Here is a 25,365-nt window from a genome sequence, read left to right as displayed (position 1 = left end):
CTGCAAAGGAGGGTATTACTTTTCACAATGGATACAGGATGGTAAGACGTTTGATGAAGTTGCAGATATTTTGAAGGAAATTGGAGTTCAAGTCGACGCGGCTCTTCAATATCTAATTCGCAAATTCTGTCGTGAGAACGAAAATGTAAGGAGGGCCCAGGCAATGACTCGATCCCAAGGACGCATTAACATTCCTAGGTGCATTGCTTAATTGCTGAACCTAAATAAAAAAATGGTCGGCAAGACTATTGACCGTTTTGTCATTGTCGTGATTTTGTAAAACAACACTCTAAAAATAAAGCAACTAACAGTTTAACGCTTTCTACAATTAAAAACAACAACAAAAAGTTTTTTTTTTGGTGTGACTTAATACCGTTTGACCGTTTTACAAAACTGTAAAATGACAAAACGGTCAATGGTTCGTTCACGGTTTTTGTTTTTGAGGAAATCCAAAACGGTAAAACAAAATAACGGTATGTCCCGGGATTGTTATGTTATGAAATTATGTTTTAATGTACATGTAGTATTTGTGTAAGTTTTTAGAAGTTTGGATCTGTTTTGGTATTGTTCAGAGTTTCAACAATCAAGTTTTATAGAGGTGTGATTTCAAGTGTATACCAGTTGAGTTTAGTGGTTTGAAGAATTGTTGCTTGTATTTAATATGATGGATCCTGACAGTTGGAGTTTGGGGATTTTGTAGGAAAATTGTGTTGTCACAACAAGGTTGAATTGTTGACTTACTAGTTTTCTTGTAAATAAATCCTTTTTGTCTTTTTGTCGATTTGAAATCTAGAATTGTGTCCCTTGTCCCTATTAATTCAATTTCCTCGTGACAGTTCCCTTCAGAGATCCTGAGGTTAGTTTAGTGTATTTAGTTTATCCCAATAGAGTCTTAGTTTGTGCAAGTTCCCTTAAGTGTGTCATTTTTCCAGGTTACACATACATATGTTCATGTAAATGGGTGAGAAAAAATCTTCCCTTGAATCACTATAAATGGCTCTTTGCTATAACAAACTCTGTAGATATACTAATCGTAAGACAGTTTGCCCATTCCTATTGGTGAAGCCGGTCACGTGGCCAGTCTTAAACGGTTGATAAACACCAGCTGGCTGGTCTTAAAAACTTTTCAAGTGTCACACGAAATTTGGACTCCTGTGAAATCTGGTGCCTTTGACCTTTTACCAGGCGATCCAACTTCGGCCGATTGCACTATGTCATCATGCATGGTACGACGTTTGTAGGCAGTAGTCACTGGTTCCGGTCCTTCATCATAGCATAGATTCCGTTAGCACGTGAAGGGAACCAGTGTACCATGCTGTATGCGCTGCATGCGCTGCATGCTAGCTGGGTGCTGGCGGTCGACAGAACCCGTCATCGTGTGCATTTTTATCACACATGCTTCAGAAAAACAGGGTTTCTGTCAAGATTTTGCATGTCAAGATGAAATAATGGCGTATGTAATGATTATATTGGGCATTTTAATGGCGTGTATAATAATTATATTGTTTGATCGGGGGCTGAAAAATGTGATAGGCATTTTTGTTGGCGTATCGGGCCAATAGGCAGTATGCTGGTTTGTACGTGCACGTGGGGAGAATTAATCTTGCCGTCCGTCGGCCAGGCGCACCAGTTCGCCCCGATGCGTTTGTGCACAATCATACTTCATGTAGTTTGAGAATTCAAGTTTTGAGTTCGTCACAATTTTCGCACATTTAACACAGGTATGTTTGTGTCAAATCATAGTCAGTTTCAAGTGTGGAAAATGGTTTATATTCGTGGCAAATAGTTAAAAGAATTGAAATGTTTGAAATTTGTTCATTTAAAATGGTCAACATCAACCTTCAAAACGGCAATAAAAAGTTTGAGGTCAGCAATTTGGCCGAAAAAATTCCAGGTCGGTCGGGTTACCGTAAACACACCATTTTTTTTGTTTGGCCTAAGTAAAATGTTCAAGATTTTGCAGTGAACAAATGTGTCTTTGCATGTTGGCCTAATCAGCCATGTGGTTGCGAAGGGCGATTTCTAAAGATTGCGTAACACTTCATTTTGAATGAAACTACATGTACACAAACATGTTCACACAGGCGGGCGAAATCTTTGAAAATTAATTTAAAAACGCATTGTACTCTTTCTGATATTTGCAGACACCCAACAGAAGATTTATACCTTTGTCAGTTGTTCAAACGGATGCAATTCTTAGTCTTGACTGTGACACCATCCTTTCTACAAATGAGGTAAGTTAATGAAAGGCCTTATCTATGAAGTGATGTAGCATAATGCAGAATTAATTGGCTTCACAATAATACCTTGTGCATTTCAGTAGCGTACTTTATAACACCTCACCCACAGATTCTGCGTCTTGATTGCCCTCGGTGATCCATGAAGCATTCTATTTTCCCTCGGCTTCACCTTGGGAAAATAGAATGCTCCATGGATCACCTCGTGAGGCTAGTTTTACTACACCACTCGAAGCATTCAATATTTGTATACTATTCCCATCATATGCAGTGAAGATGGCAGTGTACAACCAAATTTCCAGTAAAACATTATGGAAAAAAAGGCTCTGAAATAAAAAGTTCGTAAAAACATATGGTCCCAAATTTGATGGGAAATTGACGTAAAATTGTTGAGGAGAAAGGGATGAGGGGGTGGGAGGATGAGTATTTTGATCCTTGTGAAATAAACATTGGGCAGCCTGGTTCTATGCAAAACTGGACATGACCATCAAAGTTTAAAATGGAATTTCTGGTGAACTTTTTAACTTTCATTGGTGAGGCAGATACCTAAAGTTCGTAAGTATTAGTGTCGCCCCGATTCATTAAATTATCAAGTATTTTCAAAGTTCTTGATAAAGTTTGTGCAAATGTTACAGTAATACAAAATGGTGAAAAAAATTTGCAACATTTTGATTTATTAATATTTATCAACATCAAGCATATTTTTCAACAAATTCAGTTGTTCAAGTTAAGCAGTATTCAGTAGTTGACTTTCCTGTGTTATTACCTCCGCTAAGAGGTTATGTTTTCATCAGATTTAATAAGTTTGTTGGTTGGTTGGTGTTAACAAGATAACTCTAAAAGTTATGGATGGATTTGCACGAAAAAATTGTTAGGGGTGGTCCTTGGTACAAGTACAAATCGATTCGATTACAATTTCATTGCGCTTCCAAAATTTAATACTTTCTTTCATTGGATTGACTTCAACCTTACTACAAACCAAGACCACAATGCAAAAATGTGCATTGACAAGTGTAATCAAGATGAAACCATAGTAGGGCATGTGACGTCATCCAATGCCAAATCCGAAGTGATGTCAACATGCCATTGACTAATTTCTATACATTTTATATCTGTTGGCTATACTAGCTCAATATAACTGAACTTTGAACCGAAGACGTCATGATGACGTCATCATTGGTCACGTAACGTCATCATTCATGTGCATATTACAAAGTCCTATATCAACAGAACTGTACGCTTGATTGGGTTGAAACTTGGTATGTAGGTAGACTGGGATGTGTTGACGTCATCATGGGTTGCATAACGTCATCCCAAAAGTGCATATTGTAAAGTCCTATATCTAGAGAACTGTAAGTCTGATTGGGTTGAAACTTGGTGTCACGTATGTTTCAGCCCCATAGACCGTGTGTGCATTTAGTTTGCCTTCTCACACATGCGCAATGGTTTCCTCCGCGTCGTCGGCTTGCAAACAGTGGTAGCAGACGACGCACTGAACGATTGTCTGGTTTTCATGTCTTAAAATGTATCTGTCTCGAACGTACTTAAAAGATTATTAAACCAAAAATTATCAGTAGACCAAGTGAACAAAGATATAAATTGTCTCTACAGTGTGGAACGGCGCTAAAAACCTTTTCAAATATATAAAAAAAAACACCAAAAATTATGGACAAAAAAACGTACAAAATGAAAAGAAAAAACATCGTTCGCTTTTGAGTTTGGTTTACACATTTGGTAAATTTGCCGAGTTTACCTTAGATCAGCAATAGTACCATTGAAAAGGATGATAGATTATTTTCATTTTACAGGTGATTTGATGTAAAAAGCAAACCTGTAGCTTATAAAAATCGTCATTTTTCGAGTAAACCCATTTTGAAAGCTTCGTGCCCAAATAAACTGGTCCCAGTGCCCTCTATGATTGTACTTAACTGTATTTCAGGGGCGGGAACCAGTCAGTTGTAAATCGTTTCAGTTAAATGTATACATTTCCAATGCGTCGAAAGATTACAAACGGCGCGTGGCGCGAGGCTAGACGGGCTTATCCAGGGTCCGTGTACAGTACGTGCACAATAACGTTACATTCAACGAAAAAACGTCACACGTGAGACCTTACTTTTCTCATTAAAACGGTTTCCGACTTAAATGATATTTATACATCGCACTTTCCGTGGCATCCTTTACCATTTTTCAGTGAAGACAAGTTTACAGTTACTCTGCAAAAATGAAAAATTATCCCCTAAACTGTCCCCTGTTTTGAATTTGTGACCTAATACTTTCGTACTACTAGACACGGAAAAACAAAAAAAATTCGCATCAAATACTCTGTTTTTTAACGCTAAGGTTTGCAAAAGTGATTTTGATTGCCTTAAATTCCTGTCCACGTGGAAAGAAAAAAATATCAAAGTATTTTGAGCGTGATGTTGACCGATACTTCAGTGGGTCAAACTGGGACTGCAAGCATCCGTGTTTGCTGATTATCAGTTTTTCATTATTTGACTGCGCAAACTAAATGAGCGGCTGAAACACATGGTATGTGAGTAGACTGGAATGTGTTGTAGGTAAAAATTGAGGTGACGTAATCATGACGTCATCGTGTGATTTTATATACATTTTTGGATTTTTGGACCTTTAAGCCATATCTTAGGAACGCACCATGCAAAATTCAAAATTCTTTTTGTATTTTGTTTGTTTGGTAATAGGCGTTTGCACAAAATTTTGAAAAACGTGTGACGTCATGATGACGTCATCAAAAATGCAATTTTTGAAAACACATATAAGGGAAGTTCTGATCGTCATAAAACTTGGTGGATAGCTAGATAATGGTACTAATGTGCAGAATCCGAAATGACGTTACCACGACGTCATCGAATGAATTTTGATGATTTTTTTAATATTGACAATTTCATTCCGCTTCCAAAATTGAACAATTCCTTTCAGTGGATTGACTTTAATGCAAAAATGTGCATTGAAAAGTTTTATCAAGATGACGTCATCATAAGGCATGTGACGTCATCTTAAACGTGCATGTTTAAAGTCTCATATTGAGAAAACTATCAGTCCGAATTGGTCAACATATGAAGGTAGTCTGATATGTCTGATTTAATATGGATTAATTTCTTTTTGACGTTAATATATCTCACAGAAGCTACATAATATATTAGAAAATTCTTGCACTGTATACTTTGAAAATTGTACATGCATTGTCTGGGACGTGTTATTGATTTAAAAAAGCATAATGCGGAAAAGCCCTAGGTTCTGTTACAAACAGACATAGATCTCTCGTTTTGTTTTTCTTTTTGTTCCACCCCAAATCCCATACACTTTTGTACACGTTTATTCGACCCCGGCACTTTTGACCTAAAACAAAATCGTATTCAAATGAAACCTAACCTATGTAAAGACCCCATAGTGAGTTTGTGTCCCGAAGAGTGAAGTCATGATTACGTTATCCTGGGTCATGGTCAAGACCCTATATCTAAAGAACTGTGAGTCCGATTGGGTTGAAACTTGGTATGAAGGCAGACCGGGATGTGTTATAGGTAAAAATTGAGGTGACGTCATCATGCATCAAATTACAAGCAATTAAAGATAAATAGATTTAATCTTTGAAAATCAATATAAAATCAACCGTGACAAATTTTTATGGGAAGTGATGGAATAATCCAGTATCTTCATTTTATCTCCTGCGTGCTAAATCATATGACCCTTCCTTCCGGTCCAAACCGGAAGTGCCTGATAATTTGATATATCTCATGAACGGTAAGTCCGATTGGGTTGAAACTTGGTATGTAGGTAGGCCGGGATGTGTTATACATGTAGGTACAAATTTAAATGACGTCATCATGACGTCATCGTGTGATTATCACCATATCTCTCGAACCCAATATGCTAAATTAAAAAAAAAATTGTATTAAGTTTGTTAGGTATGTGCACAACATTTTTTATAAATGTGCGACGTCACAATGGCGTCATCAAAAATGCGATTTTTTAAAACGCATATAAGGGTAAGTGCAATTGACTTGAAACTTGTTGGGTAGGTAGATACTGTTATAGTATGCAAAATCTTAAAATAATTCATGCTTACGTCATCCCCTAATTTCTTTTTTGATTGATAAACTTTTTACCTTTTCTTCAAAAATGCTTTTATGCATTTTCAAATATATAATAAAAACAATTGCGGAAAAGGCTATGTCCTGTTTATCGAGCAGGCATAGCTCTAGTTTCTCTTTTTATGCCCCGCGGCGAAGCCGAAGGGGCATACTGTTTCCGCCTTGTCCTTCCGTGGGTGTGGGTGTGTGTGTGTGGGTGAGTGTGTGGGTGAGTTGGTTTGTGGATTGTTCTTGGTAATCCTAAGAAGCCTATTGCATTTGGGGCCGAAAGGTCAAGGGTCAAGGCCACAGTGGCTGAAACAATAGCAATTTTGTCAGCGCGATAACTTGAGAAATACTTTACATGTGAACTTCAAATTTGGTTTGTGGAGCGTTCTTGGTAATCCAAATAGGCCTATCGCATTGGGGGTCGAAAGGTAAAGGGTCAAGGTCACAGTGGCTAAAACAATAACATCTTGTATTTATTCTGAGATCATAGGGATTAGGGATTAATTCATATAAACCCTACAGAAGACACTTATGCTGTCAATGAACGTTCCATGTGACCAAGGTACATGTAAGTTGATGTTAAAAGAGTGGTATTATGTCATGGGAACAGTCACGGTTGCGGGGCATTTGTGTTTGTAAACACATCTGACTTGTTCTTTTTTCCTTTTTATTCCACCCCAAATCCCATGACTTTGTACATGTTTATTCAGCGCGGCATTACGAACCTAAAACAAAACTCGTATTCCAATGAAACGAGTTTGTGTCCCAAAGAGCGACATTGTGATTACGTCATCATGGGTCACGTGACGTCATCTTCAACATGCAAACTTTAAGACCCTATATCTAGAGAACTGTCAGTCAGATTTGGTTGAAACTCGGTATGTGGGTAGACCGGGATGTGTTGTAGGTCAAAATTGAGGTGACGTCATCGTGTGATTTTATATCGATTTGTTTGACCTTTAAGCCATATCTCAACGATCGCAATATGCTAAATTCAAATTTATGTGTGTATTATGTTTGTTATGTAACAGGTATATTCACAAAATTGTGTGACGTCATTATGTCGTCATCAAAAATGCAATTGTCAAAAACATAAGAGAAAGTCTAAGCGTCATGAAACTTGGGGGTGGGTAGATAATAGTAACAGTACATAAAATCTGGAATGACGTCACGATGATGTCATTGGCAGATTTTTAACGATTTTTAAAAATATTTACTATTTTATTCTGCTTACAAAATATACTTATTTATCCGATTGGCTTCAAACTTGTAGACTTTTAATGAGCACTAATACTGCCAAGTGTTGTTACGATGACGTCATATCGGGGCATGTGACGTCATCATGAATGTACATTTTTCAAAGTTTTCTATTGAGAAACTATCTGACTGGTTGGCTCAATAGTCTGTATGAACGAAGTCCGACATGTGTTGTGGGGGAAATTAACCTAGAGTCAGGGTAAAATGATTTCTGCTCACTTTAACCGTTTCTGCCTTTTTGACAAATTTGATCATGAACTCTACTAATTAAAGATGACATTGTTTTCATACTCAAGGGCTGATTGGATCGTCATAAAACTTGACTGGAAGTCAGATAATCCAAAGTGACGTCTTAATGGCGTAATCGGTTGATTTCTTTACAATTGTTTATGAATTTCCAAATAAATTTCTTGTATATTAAACCCCAAAAATGCGGATAAGCCTGTGTCCTGTTCATCGAGCAGGCATAGCTCTAGTTTTGCATTGTACTTTTACCTTTTAAAACTCCAAACATTCTTAAATCTACAAGAAATGCAGTTTACCTCCGAAGTGATGAGAAAAGATCAGTTGCCTCCGCTCAGTACCGGCAGTTGAGAACACCCCGTATCATCCTGTCCTATAACGGTTTGGTAGAAAGATTCAATGGCAGCTTGAAGACAATTGCTGAAGTGTGTCGAAAAAAGGGAGCGTGATTTTGACAGATATATTTCAGCCCTTCTCTTTCGCTTACGAGGGGCACACAAGAATCACTTAAATTTACACCCTTTTAGCACCTCTATGAGCGATTCAGGGGACCCACATGGCAATACTTCGAGAATTCTGGTTTGGAAAGGTGGTAACAGTAAGATGAAGAACACATATTCATTTCTTCGATCTCCGTCAACTGCTTGAAGATACGTGTCAAGATGATGCACCAAAAAAAAAGAACCGCTGAAGTCAAAACGGCGCTACTACACTAATATATGCACATGTAGTAGAGATAGACCTTTCGAGGTGGAAAGCAAGGTACTTCTCTTACTACTGACAGATAATAACAAATAACCGCCACAGTGGAAGGGGCCCATTTAACTGTTGTGGAGAGAGACCAAGTCGAAATGACTACAGAATATAATGTGAACGGCAAAAGTAAACTAATCACATCAACTTACTGAAAGCAGAACTGAGCAAAGTAGCAGTCTGGAGGAACATTCTGATGCGGTTGAAGACGATGACTTACCGACAGTTTGTACCTCAACTGTTTGCACAGCAACCATTTAAGAGCAAGAGATGACTATGATCAGCTGAGTGAGACCAACTGAAGGACAGCAGGATTTCCTTACCAGTTCTTGAGGCGAAGGAGTCTGTAGATGATGTTTCAGATGTGTGAGAATTTGTCGTGTATACAGAAAGCTGAGGTTAGACGACTTCTGTCGGTGTTTTGACAGATCTCGAAGAACTTCCTTGGCATCTCATGACATTTAATTGAAGACGGATGAGAGCATTCGGAGTACACCTACCGTCTTCATCATGCCATGCGTGTTTCGGTGGTCGATGAAATCCGAGCGATGCTGAAATGGTAGTTATGGGCCATATTCACGAGTCGGCCATATTGAATTTTAAGTGAGGTAAAATCTTCATTTTTTTAACTCGCGAAGAGATATGAAATAAAGTTAATTACACATTATACCAGTCGGCTCTAATGAATAATTTAAAACTTGTGATTAAAGGGAATGTACAACATTTGCTTTTGCTGCAATTTTCAGAAATAAGTGGATTTGGCGGATTAGTGTGTTATAGCAACTACTGTTAAACTGACTTGTTTCACGTTTTGGGCTTGTTTATGCTGGAAAAACCAAGAAAACCAATCATTTTTTTGTAGGCTGGTTCCCCGACCCCACTTAAGATAAAACGGAGAAACGTAAAGACTTTGGGGAATTGTAAGGTCAAATAATCACTCTAGCAGGTCTGTACCCCTTCACAGGTGTGAAATCTACTGCAAAGAAAATGCGGCATAACTATATATGAAAAATAGGAGCAGTTTTGGAAAAAAGGCCAGTTTTAAAAAATACAGTTTTTCTTGAAAATGTCAGCACATCAGGGGGCCACCATTTTACAGGATGCTTTAGACTGTCAATCCCTAACAATTCAGTAAGGTTTTTCGTGATAATTTGGTCATTTTTTTTTTTTTTTATGTTTGCCAATGTTGTATCTTCCCTAAATATGATTTAAGCCACAAAAAATGAAAGTGAGGCTAGAATGTATAAATAGTCTAGCACCATCCCATTCAACAGTTCACAGTTAATAAAATACTTTCAGGGAACCTAACCAAAATGGCTTTCTCGTGAATAAGGTCCATAGAGCAATCTGACTCAACATACCCCTTCCCAATTGTAATGGTAAAGGAGGATGGCACGAACGATTTTGCGTCTATTTCAGGAGATTGAAACGGGTTGTCAATATTTCGACGCTGAACCCCATTGCCGAGCACCAGGACACAAACTTTGCTTTTTTAGCCAATGACGTCTTCTTCAGTAAAATAGACCGGAGTAAATGTCGAAGATTGCCGTTGAAGACTATGGTGGGGGAAAGGATAGCATTATCACGCCGTCAGGTCTTTTATCAGTTTCGGACTGTCAAATGCTCTGGCGATGTTTTATAGTAGACTCATGCAGAAGTTATATCTGGGCACATCTACGCACAATTTTACAGATGTCATTTGCATAGCGTTTTTTTTTCAATAAAAACGACTGGAGACGCCAATCTAAGTCGTCAAAGTGCTCCATTAGATTTAACAAGGTTATTTCCTCGGTCATATCCAAGCACGTGAAGCTGGAGCCACACCCTGACAAAACTGAGCAAACAAATGTATTCCAGGCTTTGCCGCTAAAAGACATGGGAATCCCCCGGAAAAAAAAAAAAACAGCGCTTGTCGATATCCGGGGACACGAAATGTTGAGTTCCAAATAGAAAATTTTAAGATAGAACCGATTTTGAGACTGTTGTGCATTTTTGTGACCGAATCCCTCGAAATGAGTCTTAAGGGAATTTTTTTAAGGACTTGGATGGGCAGATACATAATGTAATAGACTATCCACTAAATATTAAGACCAAGATCAATTTTGAAAATCGGCATCAAATTTTTCGGCGTCGATCAATTTTGATAGCTTTCATGCAACAGCAAGACTTCTTGCAACAGGGTCTTTTTTGTGTGGTAAATGACTACAATCCATGCGTGGTGGGTTCAAAAGATGTGTGAACAAAGTTTGACTTTAAAAAAATGGTTGAAAAAGACTTGGTACCGAAAATTATGACTTTTAATTAGTCATTTTGGCAGCTTGTTTTCAGATGCAGGAATGTAAGCGAGTTGAGTTTTTTTTTCTTACGGCAGAGTGAAAGCTTTGTTATCTATACTACAATTCAAGGAATCTCTGTCTGTCTGTCTGTCTGTCTGTCTTGTCTGTCTGTCTGTCTGTCTGTCCGCCGATTATCTCCAGAACCGGGCACCGTATGAAGTTGAAAATCGGTGGGTGTATTGCTCCGGATAGCAGAATGTGCAGTGTCAAGTTGGAAGTGGTTTGGACCAGCCGGTTCTCGAAAAAGCTGCAAAAAAGCAGCATTTTTTTAGCCTTATCGTGGCAGATTATATACCTAGAACACGTGCAGGGATTTTGAATTGTTAACGTCATGTTTGAGCAAAAGCGCGCGTGCTTAATATGACGCAACAACGAAAAAAGGACGGGCTCATCATTGAGATCTTTTGAATTGTTTACGTCATGTTCGAGCTATTGGGCGCGCGTGCTCAATATGACGCAAACAGTGCAAAAAAGACGGGATCATTGTAGGGCGAAAGATAGCACTGCACACCGTCTTCGTACGTACATGTTCATATCTAGGTGAGTGGCATGCACGGCACATGCATTTTGTAGTCAACTGAGCAACCATCATTGCACTGTATGTAGGCGGTCGACTAAGCAAGTCTAATACAATATAGTTGTAGGGCGATACCATATTGTCCAGTAGGGGTAAATATAGGGGGGGGGGTGACGACATTTTGTGATTAAAAGGAATCTCTGTCTGTCTGTCTGTCCGTCGATTATCTCCAGAACCGGGCACCGTATGGAGTTGAAGATCAGGGGGTGTTTTGCTCGGGACAACAGAATGTGCAGTGCTAAGTTTGAAGTAGTTTGGACCAGCGGTTGTCGAAAAAGCTGCAAAAAAGCAGTATTTTCTAAAGCCTAGCGCGCCAGAATTATAGCCTAGAACTCCGCGCACTGACGTTCTTTTCAATTGTTTACGTCATGTTTGAGCAAGAGCGCGCGTGCTTAATATGATGCAACAATGAAAAAAGGACGGGCACATTGTAGGGCGATAGCACTGCACACCATGTCTTCGTACGTACATATACGTGAGTGGCATGCACGGGCACATGCATTTTGTAGTCAACTGAGCAACCATCACTGCACTGTACATGTATGTAGGCAGTCGACTGAGCAACTCTAATACAATATGGTATCGCCCTACAACTACGCCTTACAGTTGTAGGGCGATACCATTATTGTCGAGTAGGGGTAAATATCAGTGCCAGGGGGGTGACGGCATTTTGTGCGTTTAACTTGCGAGTGTGCGTTCACACCATTGAATAATGTGCGTTGTTTGCACGAGCTGCAGTTCTCAACTGCCCCTTCCGAACACGCACATTTTCGACTGGCCCTGTCCCAATTTAATAAAATATCACAGAATTAGGAATACCATGGTTTACTTTTTTATAACGTGCGTGTAGATTTTTATTTCATACACATAAGGTCAGTAACGTAACAATGGTAAAAAAACGAGACGTAATAAAACGAGACTTAAAACTAGATATGTTGTAAAAATGTCATTAATGTTTTTAGAGTGTAGCTATAATACATATTCACCCACAAGTAAAAAAAAACGGTCAGAATGTACAATGTTTGTCACTCGTTTACAGTGCTTATGTCCCATCACTAATTACACCAAGTCATGTTTGTTTAGGTAGTCATAAATAAATAAACATGACTTGGCGTTAGTTAAGTGATGAGACATAGTTTCACTGAATGTCCCCCCCCCCCCCAGAAAATGTCCGTCTGAATATTGTAATAAAAACTTTTACACGAAGTTAAAGTCGATTTTTTGGGGTGTAATTGTTGAGAATACTCTTAATTCTTGGCCTAAACCCCTTGAGGCAAGGAACTTTTGGTCACAGTGTCCACAAATGTTGCTGTGACCTTTGTGAAATGAGGCATGGGGAAAACTAAATGATACTCCTGTGGGTTTTAATTAAGGTTAACATTTGGGCAATTCTTTGGTAACGGAATTACGCCAATTTGTCACTTTGTCAATGATTATTCTTCCCAAGAAAATATGTTCTATGCTAGGCAACTAATCTAAACATGGAAAGGGAGCCAAGACCCAATAGAATTTATTGACCGCTAAAAAAAAAAATCCCACGAGATTACCCTTTAAAGGGTAACGGAATTACGGACGGAGGACAAGCATATTTGAGTTCTCGCATAAATTAATAAAACTCTCTGAAGTTTTGAAATTTTAAAATTGGACACTACCTGTTATTTGTAGAGTTCAGGGTTGTTGTTAACTACAATGCAGAACAAAGTTGAAAAATAATCACTCTTTTCATAATTTGCATTTTAATCACGGTAACGGAATTACGCCTGGACCGGTAACGGAATTACACCATAGGTTTAATAGGTAAATGCAATACATTAACATTGAATTCAACATAAACTCATCACAATACAAATTTTAGAAGTTTATAAAATGGCACAAGGGGAAAGCTAAGTGAAAATTAGCAGATCAAAATGTAAATGTAGGCTTAAACATGTCTGGGCTTCATTTTTTTTAGGTCAAAGGTCAAGGTCAAATGAAAGCAGTCTGGTGATGGCTGCCATTGCCGGTTCCAATGTACATTTTTTTTTAACCGAAAATCGAATTTTACTATGCACAATTGTATTATCGTATTTCACTAGTTTATCGTGCACGATACAATAAAACTGTACTGGTTGGCATCTCTGAGCAAGGGAAGATGTAAAGTTATGTCAAGTAGAAGTACAAGTACAGTCTGATACTCAACTTTCATATACTTGTGGAATACATTTTCTGTGGGTACCAGACAATAGCTTTGGCAACACATATTTAAAGGGAATTGTACCTCATGGCTTTTGCTGTAATTTTCAGAACTATTTGAGGGGGTAGTATAATAGATCAAATACTGTTACACTGACATGTTTAAAGTTTTGTGTTCGAAAATGCTGGAAAAACCAAGACAAACCAAAAAGTAGTCTGGCTCCCTGACTCCACTTAAGATAAAATGGATCAATTTATGGATGCCGGAAAATTGTAAGGTAAGGAAACCAGTCTTAGCTGGCCTGCACCCGTTCATGAACATGTAACCAATAGCAAACAAAATTTGGACTGAAAAAAAAGTGTAAAGTTGGAGCAGTAGTTGAAAAATAGTTAGGTTTTTCAAAACGGTGGTCGGCTGACCACCGTTGGAAATGTATACAAAAATACCATTTTCTTGAAAATGACTTCACACCAGGTGCCATAATTTCATAGGATGCTTTAGACTGTCATTTACCAACATCCTAGTAAGGTATGTCGTAAAAACTTGGTAGTTTTATTTTTCGATGTTTGCAAATGTTGTATATTCCCTTTAAGCATCCGAACAACTATTAGCATTTTTTAAATGGTAAAAAAGAAAAAGTAAAATTAAAAAATATTAATGGAACACCTGATTATTTTTAATTGTATAATAGCAAATTAAAGAGGGAAATAGTTTAACTAGGTAATTTAGTATTTAAAGTTATTGTCCAAGGTAACATGCAAATCTCCTATTCAATATGTCAAGTACATAATCTGGAGGAAATGTGCATACTTTGTTCATGCGTAATTCCGTTACCGTAATTCCGTTACCGTTTCGTAATTACTATTTTAAAGTTTTTATTTTTCATTTATGTTTACAGTAGGTTTTTCTCAACATACATGATTTGAAGGGAAAAAAAACAAGAAACTTGGCAACTTCCGCAATGATTGCCCTCTTATATATATATAGGAGGGGCCAATGTTTCCCCGTCAGTTTGAAATGTTAAATTTTTGGAATCCATTTGTCTTCTTGGATCAGATAAGAAGATAAGAAACGCTGTTATATTTTAAAATTATTTTTCTTGTGTTTTTCTGTGTTTCTTCAACATACTTTCACTAACTTTGAGGCAGAACACCAGCACTTTGTTTAAAAACACAAGTTTTTGTGTCGAAATAGAGATTGTTTGTTATTTGTTAGGAACACAAAACTGAAACTCGGGAGGGGTATACGGGCAGTGACTCCGCCCCTTATTTCGTTTAATGTGGAAGGCATATATTTTGTTAAATTTATGTACACATATTGAAAGTAATGTTCATATTACTCCCTACTGGCAGAAGCTCTATAGGGGTTCCCCTCCTCCTCTATCACCCTCCAAAAGGTTTGAACCGCCCCTCCCCTTCAGGATGTCGTTCTCTGAAAAATTTCAGCAGCCCGCATGGCAGACTTGCAATCCATTTTCATGAGTTTCTTGTGTGTATGGATATCTCAAAGTGGATGACTGTGGAAAGAACTGTCTTGATCATGCAGGACGTCAAGAATGGAAGTGTTGCAAGTAATAATAGACCTATATTTTTTTCCCCGTGACGTACAAGCTATTGACTGGTATGACAGCCGAGGAATTCTACTGTCACTTGGAGGAGATTGACCTATTTCTAGATGATCAGAACGGATGTGTTGAAGGAAGTAAGAAAAGCAAGACAAATTTGGCGGTGGCATGGATTGATTACGAGGCGTTGTGCCGCAACTCATCGATCATGGAATGCTTGAAATTTAGTTGGGATTGCCGAGTGGTCGGAACATCAATCAGGCAATGGTATATGAAGGCCTGGAGGATGAACTTGGCAGCTTATAACAAAAATCTGGACGAGGTAAATATCAGACATGGGATTTTACAAGGAGACTCCACTGTTGATCGTTCTGGCATATTGATGCCGTTGTCACTGGTTCTACGGAAGGTCGGTGCTGGTTATGAGATGGCTGCAAGATAGATTCTCTTCTTCACGGATGATCTCAAGTTGTTAGCTGAGAACGAGAAGGTGTAGATTCTCAGGTGTAGACGATTCGGATTCATAGTGGCGACCATAGGGATGCAGTTAGAGAAAGTGTGCCTTTTGACGGTGAGGATGGGGTATGAAGGTGTATTTGGATGTCATTTTCCTGGCTGATGGGTCACAGTTAAAGGCGTTGGGGAGAATGAGTGGTAGAGAGTGTATGATGAGCAAAGAATTATGATGCACGAAATACATCAGCAGAGTAAAGAAGTGCCTCAAGTTGATTGGACCAAGGACAATGCCGGGGTTGACGAGTGTTGAGATTTTAACATCGATAGGTAAAGTCTGCAGGGATACGGGATACGTCAGCCGGGCCCAGGAAGGATTGAAGTTGCGAGGACAGGAATGGAGGAATAGCGTACAAAGACGGAAAGAATGAGGAAAAGGCTCAGAGATTGGGAAGGAAAGCCACTTCATGGATATTAAAAACATGTGCAGGTCCATTTCACTGAAGCAGCTGCGTAACCGGGGGTCTATATATTGTTAGCTCCCCCTCCCTCCCCCTCCTACTATTGTCGTCCCTCACCCTCCTACCATTGCCCTACTAGCGTTCTTTCGTTTTAGTCAACCCACACATTGTCGGTGATTCGGATTAGAGGGCTCATTACAAAGACGAGCCAATAAAATGATGCATTTGTAACCCAACTTTCTGTGACTCGGAGTTTCCACCGAACGAATTAAGGAAAAGCTTATTCAGTCATATGATTGAATGGCTTTTCCGTAATTCCTGACACCACTTTTGTCCTTCATATATCATCTCATTTAAGGTCGTTCATTGCAGAAATGATGATAAGACAATGAATCTGGGACTGAAAAGTATTTCCAATTGTTAGGAAAACAGTTGTATCGACTGTCCATAGACTTTGTACACAACTGCGGAAGTGGCGTCAGGTTGCAAACACTGGCAATTCGACCAATCGAACGTTTAGTCCTGATTTGGAATGAAATGACGTCAAAATTTAGTAACGTCGACTCCAATTGGCTGAGGTGCGGGATAGCATAAATCTGCGTGCTTAGATATATCAGACGTTATGCAGGCGACTTGGCTGCGTGTATAACACGAAGTTGTACAATTTGTTTAATGAATGAAGCCGCTGATGTCCTATCGCTCGACCACTTTGGGTGTATCTTTGTGGTCTTGTTTTGTTAATTATTTTTTTTTGTATTTTTAAAAGGTGGAGTTTGCTTTTGCTGTTTGGCGCGATTTTCCAGAACGTATAGTTGGTTATCCAGCTAGATCCCATTTCTGGGATGAGACAAAATCAGCATGGGGCTACACGTCACGCTGGATTAATGAGTATTCAATCGTACTCACCAATACGGCTTTTTACCACAGGTATGTCGACTTAGAATCTAGTCATATTTAGTCCTTTAATAATTGAAAACGCTGCTCAATACTCGGCATGAAAGCAGATGCATTTTCAGAATTAAAATGCAATTTAAATCCAATGTTCTAAAACAATGTTTTGTGTTTGATAATTGGCATATCTAAATATTTCACTTCCTTTTTTGAAGATACTTGTGATTAACCATGTATTCTCCACCTAGGAACTTAGGAGTCGGACCTTTTACCTGTTACGAACTTTCATGTACAAAGCTTTTGGCTGCCTAAAAACAATACTTATAAATTATGACTTAAATATACATAATGTTTATAAAATTAATCTGAATTTTACGCCATCCCGATGAGATCTCATTTTTTTCTGTGCATACGTACAAAAGTACAAGATGTTACACTGAAATACAAATTGTATTGCGTGTCGTTATTGTTTCCTATAATTGTTGCACTTTATTGACATTCTTTATTTTACTTGTGTCCCTTATCTATCATAGGTATTACAATCATTTGTACACAAGGTATGCTCCATCATTACTGCCTGATGATAGCCCTGGAAGTAGCTGTGGACACATTCTCATGAATTTTGTCGTGGCGCACGTGACGCACTCTCCTCCCATCAAAGTAACACAGAAGAAACATTACCGGGATGTAATGTCCAATAAAGGGGAGGACTTGGTTCAACAGTTCAACCACAATATGCACTGTATAAATGTGTTTGTCAAAGAATTTGGATATATGCCTCTGATTCGGTCTCAAATGCGCCTTGACCCAGTTCTCTACAAGGACCCTGTTTCTAATCTTAGGAAAAGATATCGACAGATTGAAACTGTCGAGTCAAAACCTTGGTAATATCACACCATTTTCTTAAAGCTCGTATTATATTTTTTGTTTTGTTAGTAAATTCTTAACGGTGTTTGTGTAGGATTATCATTAATGTCAAACGGTATTTTTGTGTTATTTCATATGCATGTACTTGAAGATAATCCCTCTATTGATGAAGGAAGTGAGTCTGAATCGAATAGGTCAACTGACCTACGACAGTCAGGATTGTAATGAAATTCCTAGATAAGCGAACCAATTATTTAAATTGTTGAAACAGACCATGAATATTTCCCATTGCTTTCTAATTTGCTCCTAAAAAAACGATAGGTTGAGAAAGGTCTGTTTGGTGATTTTTGTCTGGTCAAAGTTGGCATTCAAACTGAACAATCTTGAGAATTTAAATTCTCAAACATGTAATCAGGGTTGTTGAGTGAGTGATCTTAGTGTCGGTTCCAATGTTTTGGGGCTTCGATGAAACTCTTCAATTTACACTATTCCGATGTTTGGGAATAGCTGCAAATTTTTCCTACTTTCAAGCTGCAAATTGTCATACTGGTTCCAAATTTAATGTTTCCACTGGTCTGGGAGAATCTGTCGTCACAAAACAAAAACTACCAAATTATTATGAAATACTTTACTGGACTGTTAGTGAATGCAGTCTAAAAGCATTCCATGAATCATGGCAACTGGTGCTGTCATTTTCAAGAAAAGTGATGTTTATATTTATTTCCTGACTTTTTTCAACTACTGCCCCCCAATTTACGAAATTTATTCAGTCCACATTTAAGTTTGCAATTGAATCAAATGTCCTTTAACGGGTGCAAGCTAACTAGACTGATTCCCTGACCTTACAATTCCACAACGTCTAAAAATTGCTCCGTGTCATTTAAAGTGGGGTAAAGTGAGCCAGACTTAACGTGATTGTTTTTCTTGCTTTTTTCCAGCATCTGCGCACACAAAACTCAAAAAAGTCTGAAACAATATTTGCTATTAAGATACTTAACCCCAAAACCATCCATTTCTGAAACTTACGGCAAAACCAAATGTATATTCCCTTTAATATCATAGGCCAAATAACAGTACTGCTAATGGTTCATGCAGGATTGTATGTATAAATATATTATTTTTGCACAAGTTTAATCCGAACATAAGCCATATCTTTGTGCAGTGTTTGATTTTCACTCTTCTCTGCATTATTGTTTGTGCAAAAGTGTTAATTTGGTACCAATAAACCATGTATTAAAAAGTGATTTTTTTAGAATATTGATTTTCGTCATCGAGTCATGATGTTTTAATTTGCGTAATTTTCCAACCAGCATGTCGTATGAAATTCAAGCAGTTAATCAGGCAATAATCAGTTGAAACTCCCATTTTTGTGCTTAAAGAAAATTGAAAGGCCTTTTTCATGTTAAACATTTTAAAAAATGAGAAAAAAACATTATATTTGGGCGCCTATTTTTGTGTTAAGAAAATTCAAAAAAAAATTTTTTTTTTTAATTACTAAAATGAATATGGATTTTGTTACAGAAACAAAAATTACATTATAGAAACCCATTTTTGAGTCCAAAAAAATAATTTGAAAGTATTTCCGTGATCAAAAGCAATTCAAAACCCATCTTCGTTATAACTTACTTTTATAATAATTTTTTTTTTTTTTTTTTTTTATATTAAATTAATTTTTTTTTTTTTTTTTTTTATAATAATTTTTTTTTTTTTTTTTTTATAGAGGGGCCCAATTAACAACAGAATAATGGGGTTTCGAAAAAGCCTTTTAATCACGCCCACGATGAGTACACAATTTTTGTACACAAAAACTTTAAGAAAGCAGGGAGCTCGATTAACGCGGGTTAAGAAGGCGCCTGCTGATTGGTCAGTTTCTTGAGGTCATTTATAATGCAGTCTAGTGGTATAAATAATCGCCTAATCTGTTTAAGTATTTCATCACACCCACGATGAGGAGCATTTTTGTACAGGGTGTCGTATTACAAAAATTCGGCATCGAAATTGACCAATCACAATCTAAGTCCTTATCTGGGAATGAAATGAAACTCCGTCACAGAGTCTTAGCCTGGGTGGACAACGTGTGATACTGAGACAAGGAAATAGGTAACTAGCTCCAATTTAAAGCCCTTGATTGGTTCATTCTCGGCACGTGCATGCATTTATGCAGCATGATTGTTTATTTTTAAAATATTTTGAGCACAGACAAAGTACGCAAAATCGCCAGTGTCTGTATAACTTAAAAGCATTGCAACTTCTCTCTTCATTCTGGCATTTCTCCAATGATCACCACTGAAAACACAGACTGCAAACAGTGGGGCAGACTGCAGCTCCTGTAGTGCACATTAAATAATGAACAGTTTGCGGAAACACCACGTGCGAATAATTTCTCAATTAAGAGAATGGTTTTGAATAGAACCAGAGGTATAAACTAAACGTTCCGGTCAGAATGCTCAGACTGTTTTCAGGAGAGTGCCTAAACACTAAGAAGGTAAACACTTAAGTTGCATCTAGAGGAAGCTTGGTGTGCCCATTGAAGTGGAACAGTAGGGTTGCAGTCTCAGTAGAGGGAGGACCTAGGTTATAGGAGAACTATCAGTCTGGAGGAGTGGGAGCCAGATGTCGTATAGGTGAAACCCGATGTCTTGCGGAACTGTGTTGTTGCTTGCGGATCTTAATGGCTTCCCGCATGCGTCTTGGTGCTATAACTTCAACGCAGCGATGTGCGATGAGTTCAAAGCCGCATCCCAATCAACTTTGTGGTCGTTGTTTGACAATGGCCGTTTTGTCAAAATCCCCTAGCCGTCCATGTGTTTTGTGTTCTTAGAGCCTAGTAGGAAGAACCCGACCGGTTTCCCTATGTAGACTTTGCCGCATTCACATGGAATGCTCTAGACTTCTGGCTTGGAAGAAGAGTCCTGCTTGTCCTTGTGAGTTTGGAACTTGTTGCCAGATGAATGGTACACTTGACGCCGGCTTGTCGGATGATGCGTTGAAGATGATTAGAAGCTGGACCTTTGTATGGAAGAGAGACTGAGGGAGATACAATGGAAGGACCTTGTGTAGAGGAGTCCCGTTGGTCAGGTTCACTGAATTTGATGTGGTTGGGTTTGTTAGGTTTGTGCACATTGTTGATAAAGTACCTTATATTCAGATTAATAGAGATATTCCACTTGTCTCTGCTATTGCTTTGCTGGCCACTGCTAACGTGCTGTAAACAAGGTGATGTATTTTGTTACTTCCCTGCCCTTAATTAAGTGTTGCGTGATACTAATATCAAGTGCTGCCACTGGTGGAGTTCGTCGGGATACGTCCCTGCCATTGATAGATATGAGAGTATTGTACAACATGTAGTTCCATAGCCATAGTCTTCTAAACATCTTTTCTTCTAAAAGATCTTCCAGAGCCTTGCCTATTGCAGACGATCGCTGGATCTCTATTGTGTGTCATTGTGCAATCGTTGGACGTCTACGCCATGTAAAGCAGTGCACAATTGTCGTTGTCGGAATTTAACTAGTGCACTTGAACTAACTTGAACTAACTTTAACTATCGGCGAAGTTACTCCGCTAGCATTACCTGCTTGCCAAAGGCAGCATTTACAGTGAACCAGAGGTAAGGAGATGGATCGGATCGTTAAAGTGAATATGTTCATTCTCTTTTTCTCCTCTATTCCTCTAAAAAGGAGACAAAGTGCTGCACCACTATAGACCTTGGCCCTTTGTTGCAAGTGAAGTCCCTAATTGGACTAAGCGACAACACACCTTGATCAGAAACCCCCGTGTAAAAAGTGACTCTGGAAATAATGCCGTCTGTGACACAGCAACTTTGTGTCAAAGGGACGACGGTGTAGGACCGGTTACTCGTTCGCGGATGCATGTGCAAAGAGACACTGAATCGATTGACCTAGAACAATGGAGCCTATGGACCTGCAACTGAGCCAAAATGACGCCCCTGTTGTTCGTTGTGCATTTAGAATGTACGCATTGACGCGGCTGTGATTTAAAACTTTGGAACATGACGAATTCATCAGTTGGATCTTGGAGACAGGGGATATGTCCCAGACAACCAGCGTAATTCTCGACGGAAATTTAAGAAAGCGATGGAAATTACCAACTAGTCTTTGCAAGATTTGCCCTGGGGACGTCAGACTAAGACTAGCACCACACTAGCGGATTTTTTTGAGACATTCCATCAGGTGGTACCCGTTTACTGAAACCAGCAACCCAGACACACTATTAGGGAGGTGGCTGCGCCGCGCCGTGGGCGCATCTTCCCACCATCATGAGTCCACCCCCCTACGTGATGAACCAAGTCCCTACCGACCGGTGACTGAGCCTGTATCCCCAGCCCCTTGGAGAATAGTCCACCCCGACGTCGCTGCCCAAAAAGGAAGCATCAGTCGGCAGACCATGACAAAGCGGCTTGGACATTTAACTTTGATGAAGCTGACCAATCAGTCGCAAAGCAAGCTGCCGTCTACCCTTCGGCAGTTATGGGGAAACTCGAGATGCTGGACGCAAAAATAGAAGCGGTAGCTGTGAAGAACCAGAACGTCCTGAGGGCACGAACCGACGCGCTTGGACCAAACATCGGACGTGCATGTGCTACGTGGATCTCTACTAGCGGACATTAGATCGGCTGTTGTCTCTGGTATCAGGTCCCACAAACGAGTCGTTGCCATCAACTACGTGAGTACCAGAGTGAACAATGCGTTTGCATTGCGTTTCTCTCTACATACAAGATACCAACGAGATCTATAACTAATGTTATTAGTTTTGTTGCATTGCGTTTTCTCGAGGTTTTCAATATTCATTTTAAGCCAAACACTTACAATTTAAGTGTTTGGCTTAAAATGAATATTGAAAACCCTATGAATATAGCCTATTGAATGAATCTTGATTAGTGGACACATAGATTTCCTTTTGTTTTGAAAAGGGGAGAGAGGTTGATAATTGCAGTGGTCGTTTATTGTCGATTTTATGACTGTTATTTTAACGAGATTGCGATTGGCGATATCTCATTGGTGTTTTTACCCAGTTTTCGGGTTTTCGGGTATGTACAAGATACCAACGAGATCTATAACTAATGTTATTAGTTTTGTTGCATTGCGTTTTCTCGAGAAGTAATTGTTGCACACGTAAGACCACTTAAACTCCGTATATAGCTACTTTTAGGATGTTTACTCATTAGTCGCGTTATAGATCTCATTAAAATTTAAAAAAAAAAAAACCCTTCACCGAATTTTTTTTTTTTTTTTTTCTTTAACAATAATAATGTCAAAACCTTATCTATACTACAATTCAAGGAATCTCTGTCTGTCTGTCTGTCTGTCCGTCTGTCTGTCTGTCCGCCGATTATCTCCAGATAAGTGGTTTGGAAGAGCGGTCCTCGAAAAAGCTGCAAAAAAGCAGTATTTTCTGAGGCCTAGCGCGCCAGAATATAGCCTAGAACCCGGCGCGCACTGCTGTTCTTGTAGTCACCGTATGGAGTTGAAAATCGGCGGGTGTATTGCTCGGGACAGCAGAATGTGCAGTGCTGAGTTTGAAGTGGTTTGGAAGAGCGGTCCTCGAAAAAGCTGCAAAAAAGCAGTATTTTCTGAGGCCTAGCGCGCCAGAATATAGCCTAGAACCCGGCGCGCACTGCTGTTCTTTTCAATTGTTTACGTCATGTTTGAGCAAGAGCGCGCGTGCTTAATATGACGCAACAATGAAAAAAAGGACGGGCACATTGTAGGGCGATAGCACTGCACACCATGTCTTCGTACGTGAGTGGCATGCACGGGCACGGGCACACGCATTTTGTAGTCAACTGAGCAACCATCACTGCACTGTATGTAGGCGGTCGACTGAGCAACTCTAATACAATATGGTATCGCCCTACAACTACGCCAGGGCTACAGTTGTAGGACGATACTATATTGTCCAGTAGGGGGAAATATCAGTCCCGGGGGGGGGGGGGTGACGACATTTTGTGCGTTTAACTTGCGAGTGTGCGTTCACACTCATTGAATAATTTGCGTTATTTGCACGAGCTGCAGTTCTCAACTGCCCCTTCCGAACACGCACATTTTCGACTGGCCCTGCACTAGTCTTACTATAATTCCAGGAATCTCTGTCTGTCTGTCCGTCCGTCGATTATCTCCAGAACAGGGCACCGTATGAAGTTGAAAATCGGCGGGTGTATTGCTCGGGACAACAGAATGTGCAGTGCCAAGTTAGAAGTGGTTTGGATGAGCGGTTTTCGAAAAAGCTGCAAAACAGCAGTATTTTCGGAGGCAAACGTGGCAGCTTAGAACATAACACCACGCACTGCCGTTCTTTTCAATTGTTTACGTCATGTATAAGCTAAAGCGCGCGTGCTCAATATGACGCAAACAATGCAAAAAGGACGGACACGCGCACGTGCAGTGGTGTAGGGCGACACATTGTCCAGTACAGGTGAATAGCACTACATACCATGTTTTCGTATGTACACGGGCACATTATTTTTGCAGTCGACTGAGCGACCATTGTAGGTGGTCGAACTTCAAACTTGGCACAACTTTTGACGTAAGTGTTGCGTTCAACCTGTGAAAACAACACCATTGAATCGCGTGCGTTGTTTGCACGAGCAGTTCTCCAAACCTCTGCAAGTATGCAACCTATACCAGCGGCAAAGCAATTTGCGCTTCCCGAACATGCACATTTTAGACGGGCACTGCACTAGTTGTTATTAATAATAATAACAATAATAACAATAAGGTCAAAACCTTATTGTTATTGTTAAAAAAAAAAAAAAAAAAATTCACCGATTTTTTTTTTTTTTTTTTAACAATAATAACAATTAGGTTTTGCCCTTCACCGATTTTTTTTTTTTTTTTTTTATCAAAAATAACAATTAGGTTTTGCCCTTCACCGATTTTTTTTTTGTTTTTTTTTTAACAATAATGTCAAAACCCTATTGTTATTAATAATAATAACAATAATAACAATAAGGTCGAAACTTATTATTATTGTTAAAAAAAAAAAAAATTCACCGTTTTTTTTTTTTTTTTTTTTTTTTTTTTTAACAATAATAACAATTAGGTTTTGCCCTTCACCGATTTTTTTTTAACAATAATAATGTCAAAACCTTATTGTTATTAATAATAATAACAATAATAACAATAAGGTCAAAACTTATTATTATTGTTAAAAAAAAAAAAATTCACCGATCTTTTGGTTATTTTTTTTTTTTTTTTTTAACAATAATAACAATTAGGTTTTGCCCTTCACCGATTTTTTGTTTTTTTGTTTTTAACAATAATAACAAATAGGTTTTGCCCTTCACCAATTTTTTGTTTTATTTTTTTTTAACAATAATAACAATTAGGTTTTGTCCACCGATTTTTTTTTTTTTTTTTTTAATATATAATTCTGAGTGATTGTTTCTCAAAGTCTTAGTCTCCGCGTTTCTCACGGAAGAATTCACCACAGTATGATA

At 38.7% G+C, this 25,365-nt stretch overlaps 1 protein-coding gene across 1 annotated transcript in view; it reads left to right on the top strand.

Moving 5' to 3' along the window:
- LOC119722006 (exostosin-1a-like) overlaps positions 1 to 19,170 on the top strand; it is a 94,518-nt gene extending 75,348 nt beyond the window's left edge. The window contains 3 exon segments of the mRNA XM_038191981.1: positions 2,145 to 2,234; positions 16,918 to 17,078; positions 17,576 to 19,170. Of these exon segments, the coding sequence (XP_038047909.1) occupies positions 2,145 to 2,234; positions 16,918 to 17,078; positions 17,576 to 17,930 (606 nt within the window). The 3' untranslated portion in view covers positions 17,931 to 19,170.
- The last annotated feature ends 6,195 nt before the right edge of the window (positions 19,171 to 25,365 follow it).

Source organism: Patiria miniata, unplaced genomic scaffold (genome assembly GCF_015706575.1).
Source record: "Patiria miniata isolate m_02_andy unplaced genomic scaffold, ASM1570657v1 HiC_scaffold_14, whole genome shotgun sequence".
Lineage (NCBI taxonomy): Eukaryota > Metazoa > Echinodermata > Asteroidea > Valvatida > Asterinidae > Patiria > Patiria miniata.
Note: the sequence above shows the minus strand (reverse complement) of the source record. Positions and strands in the feature narration are given on the sequence as shown.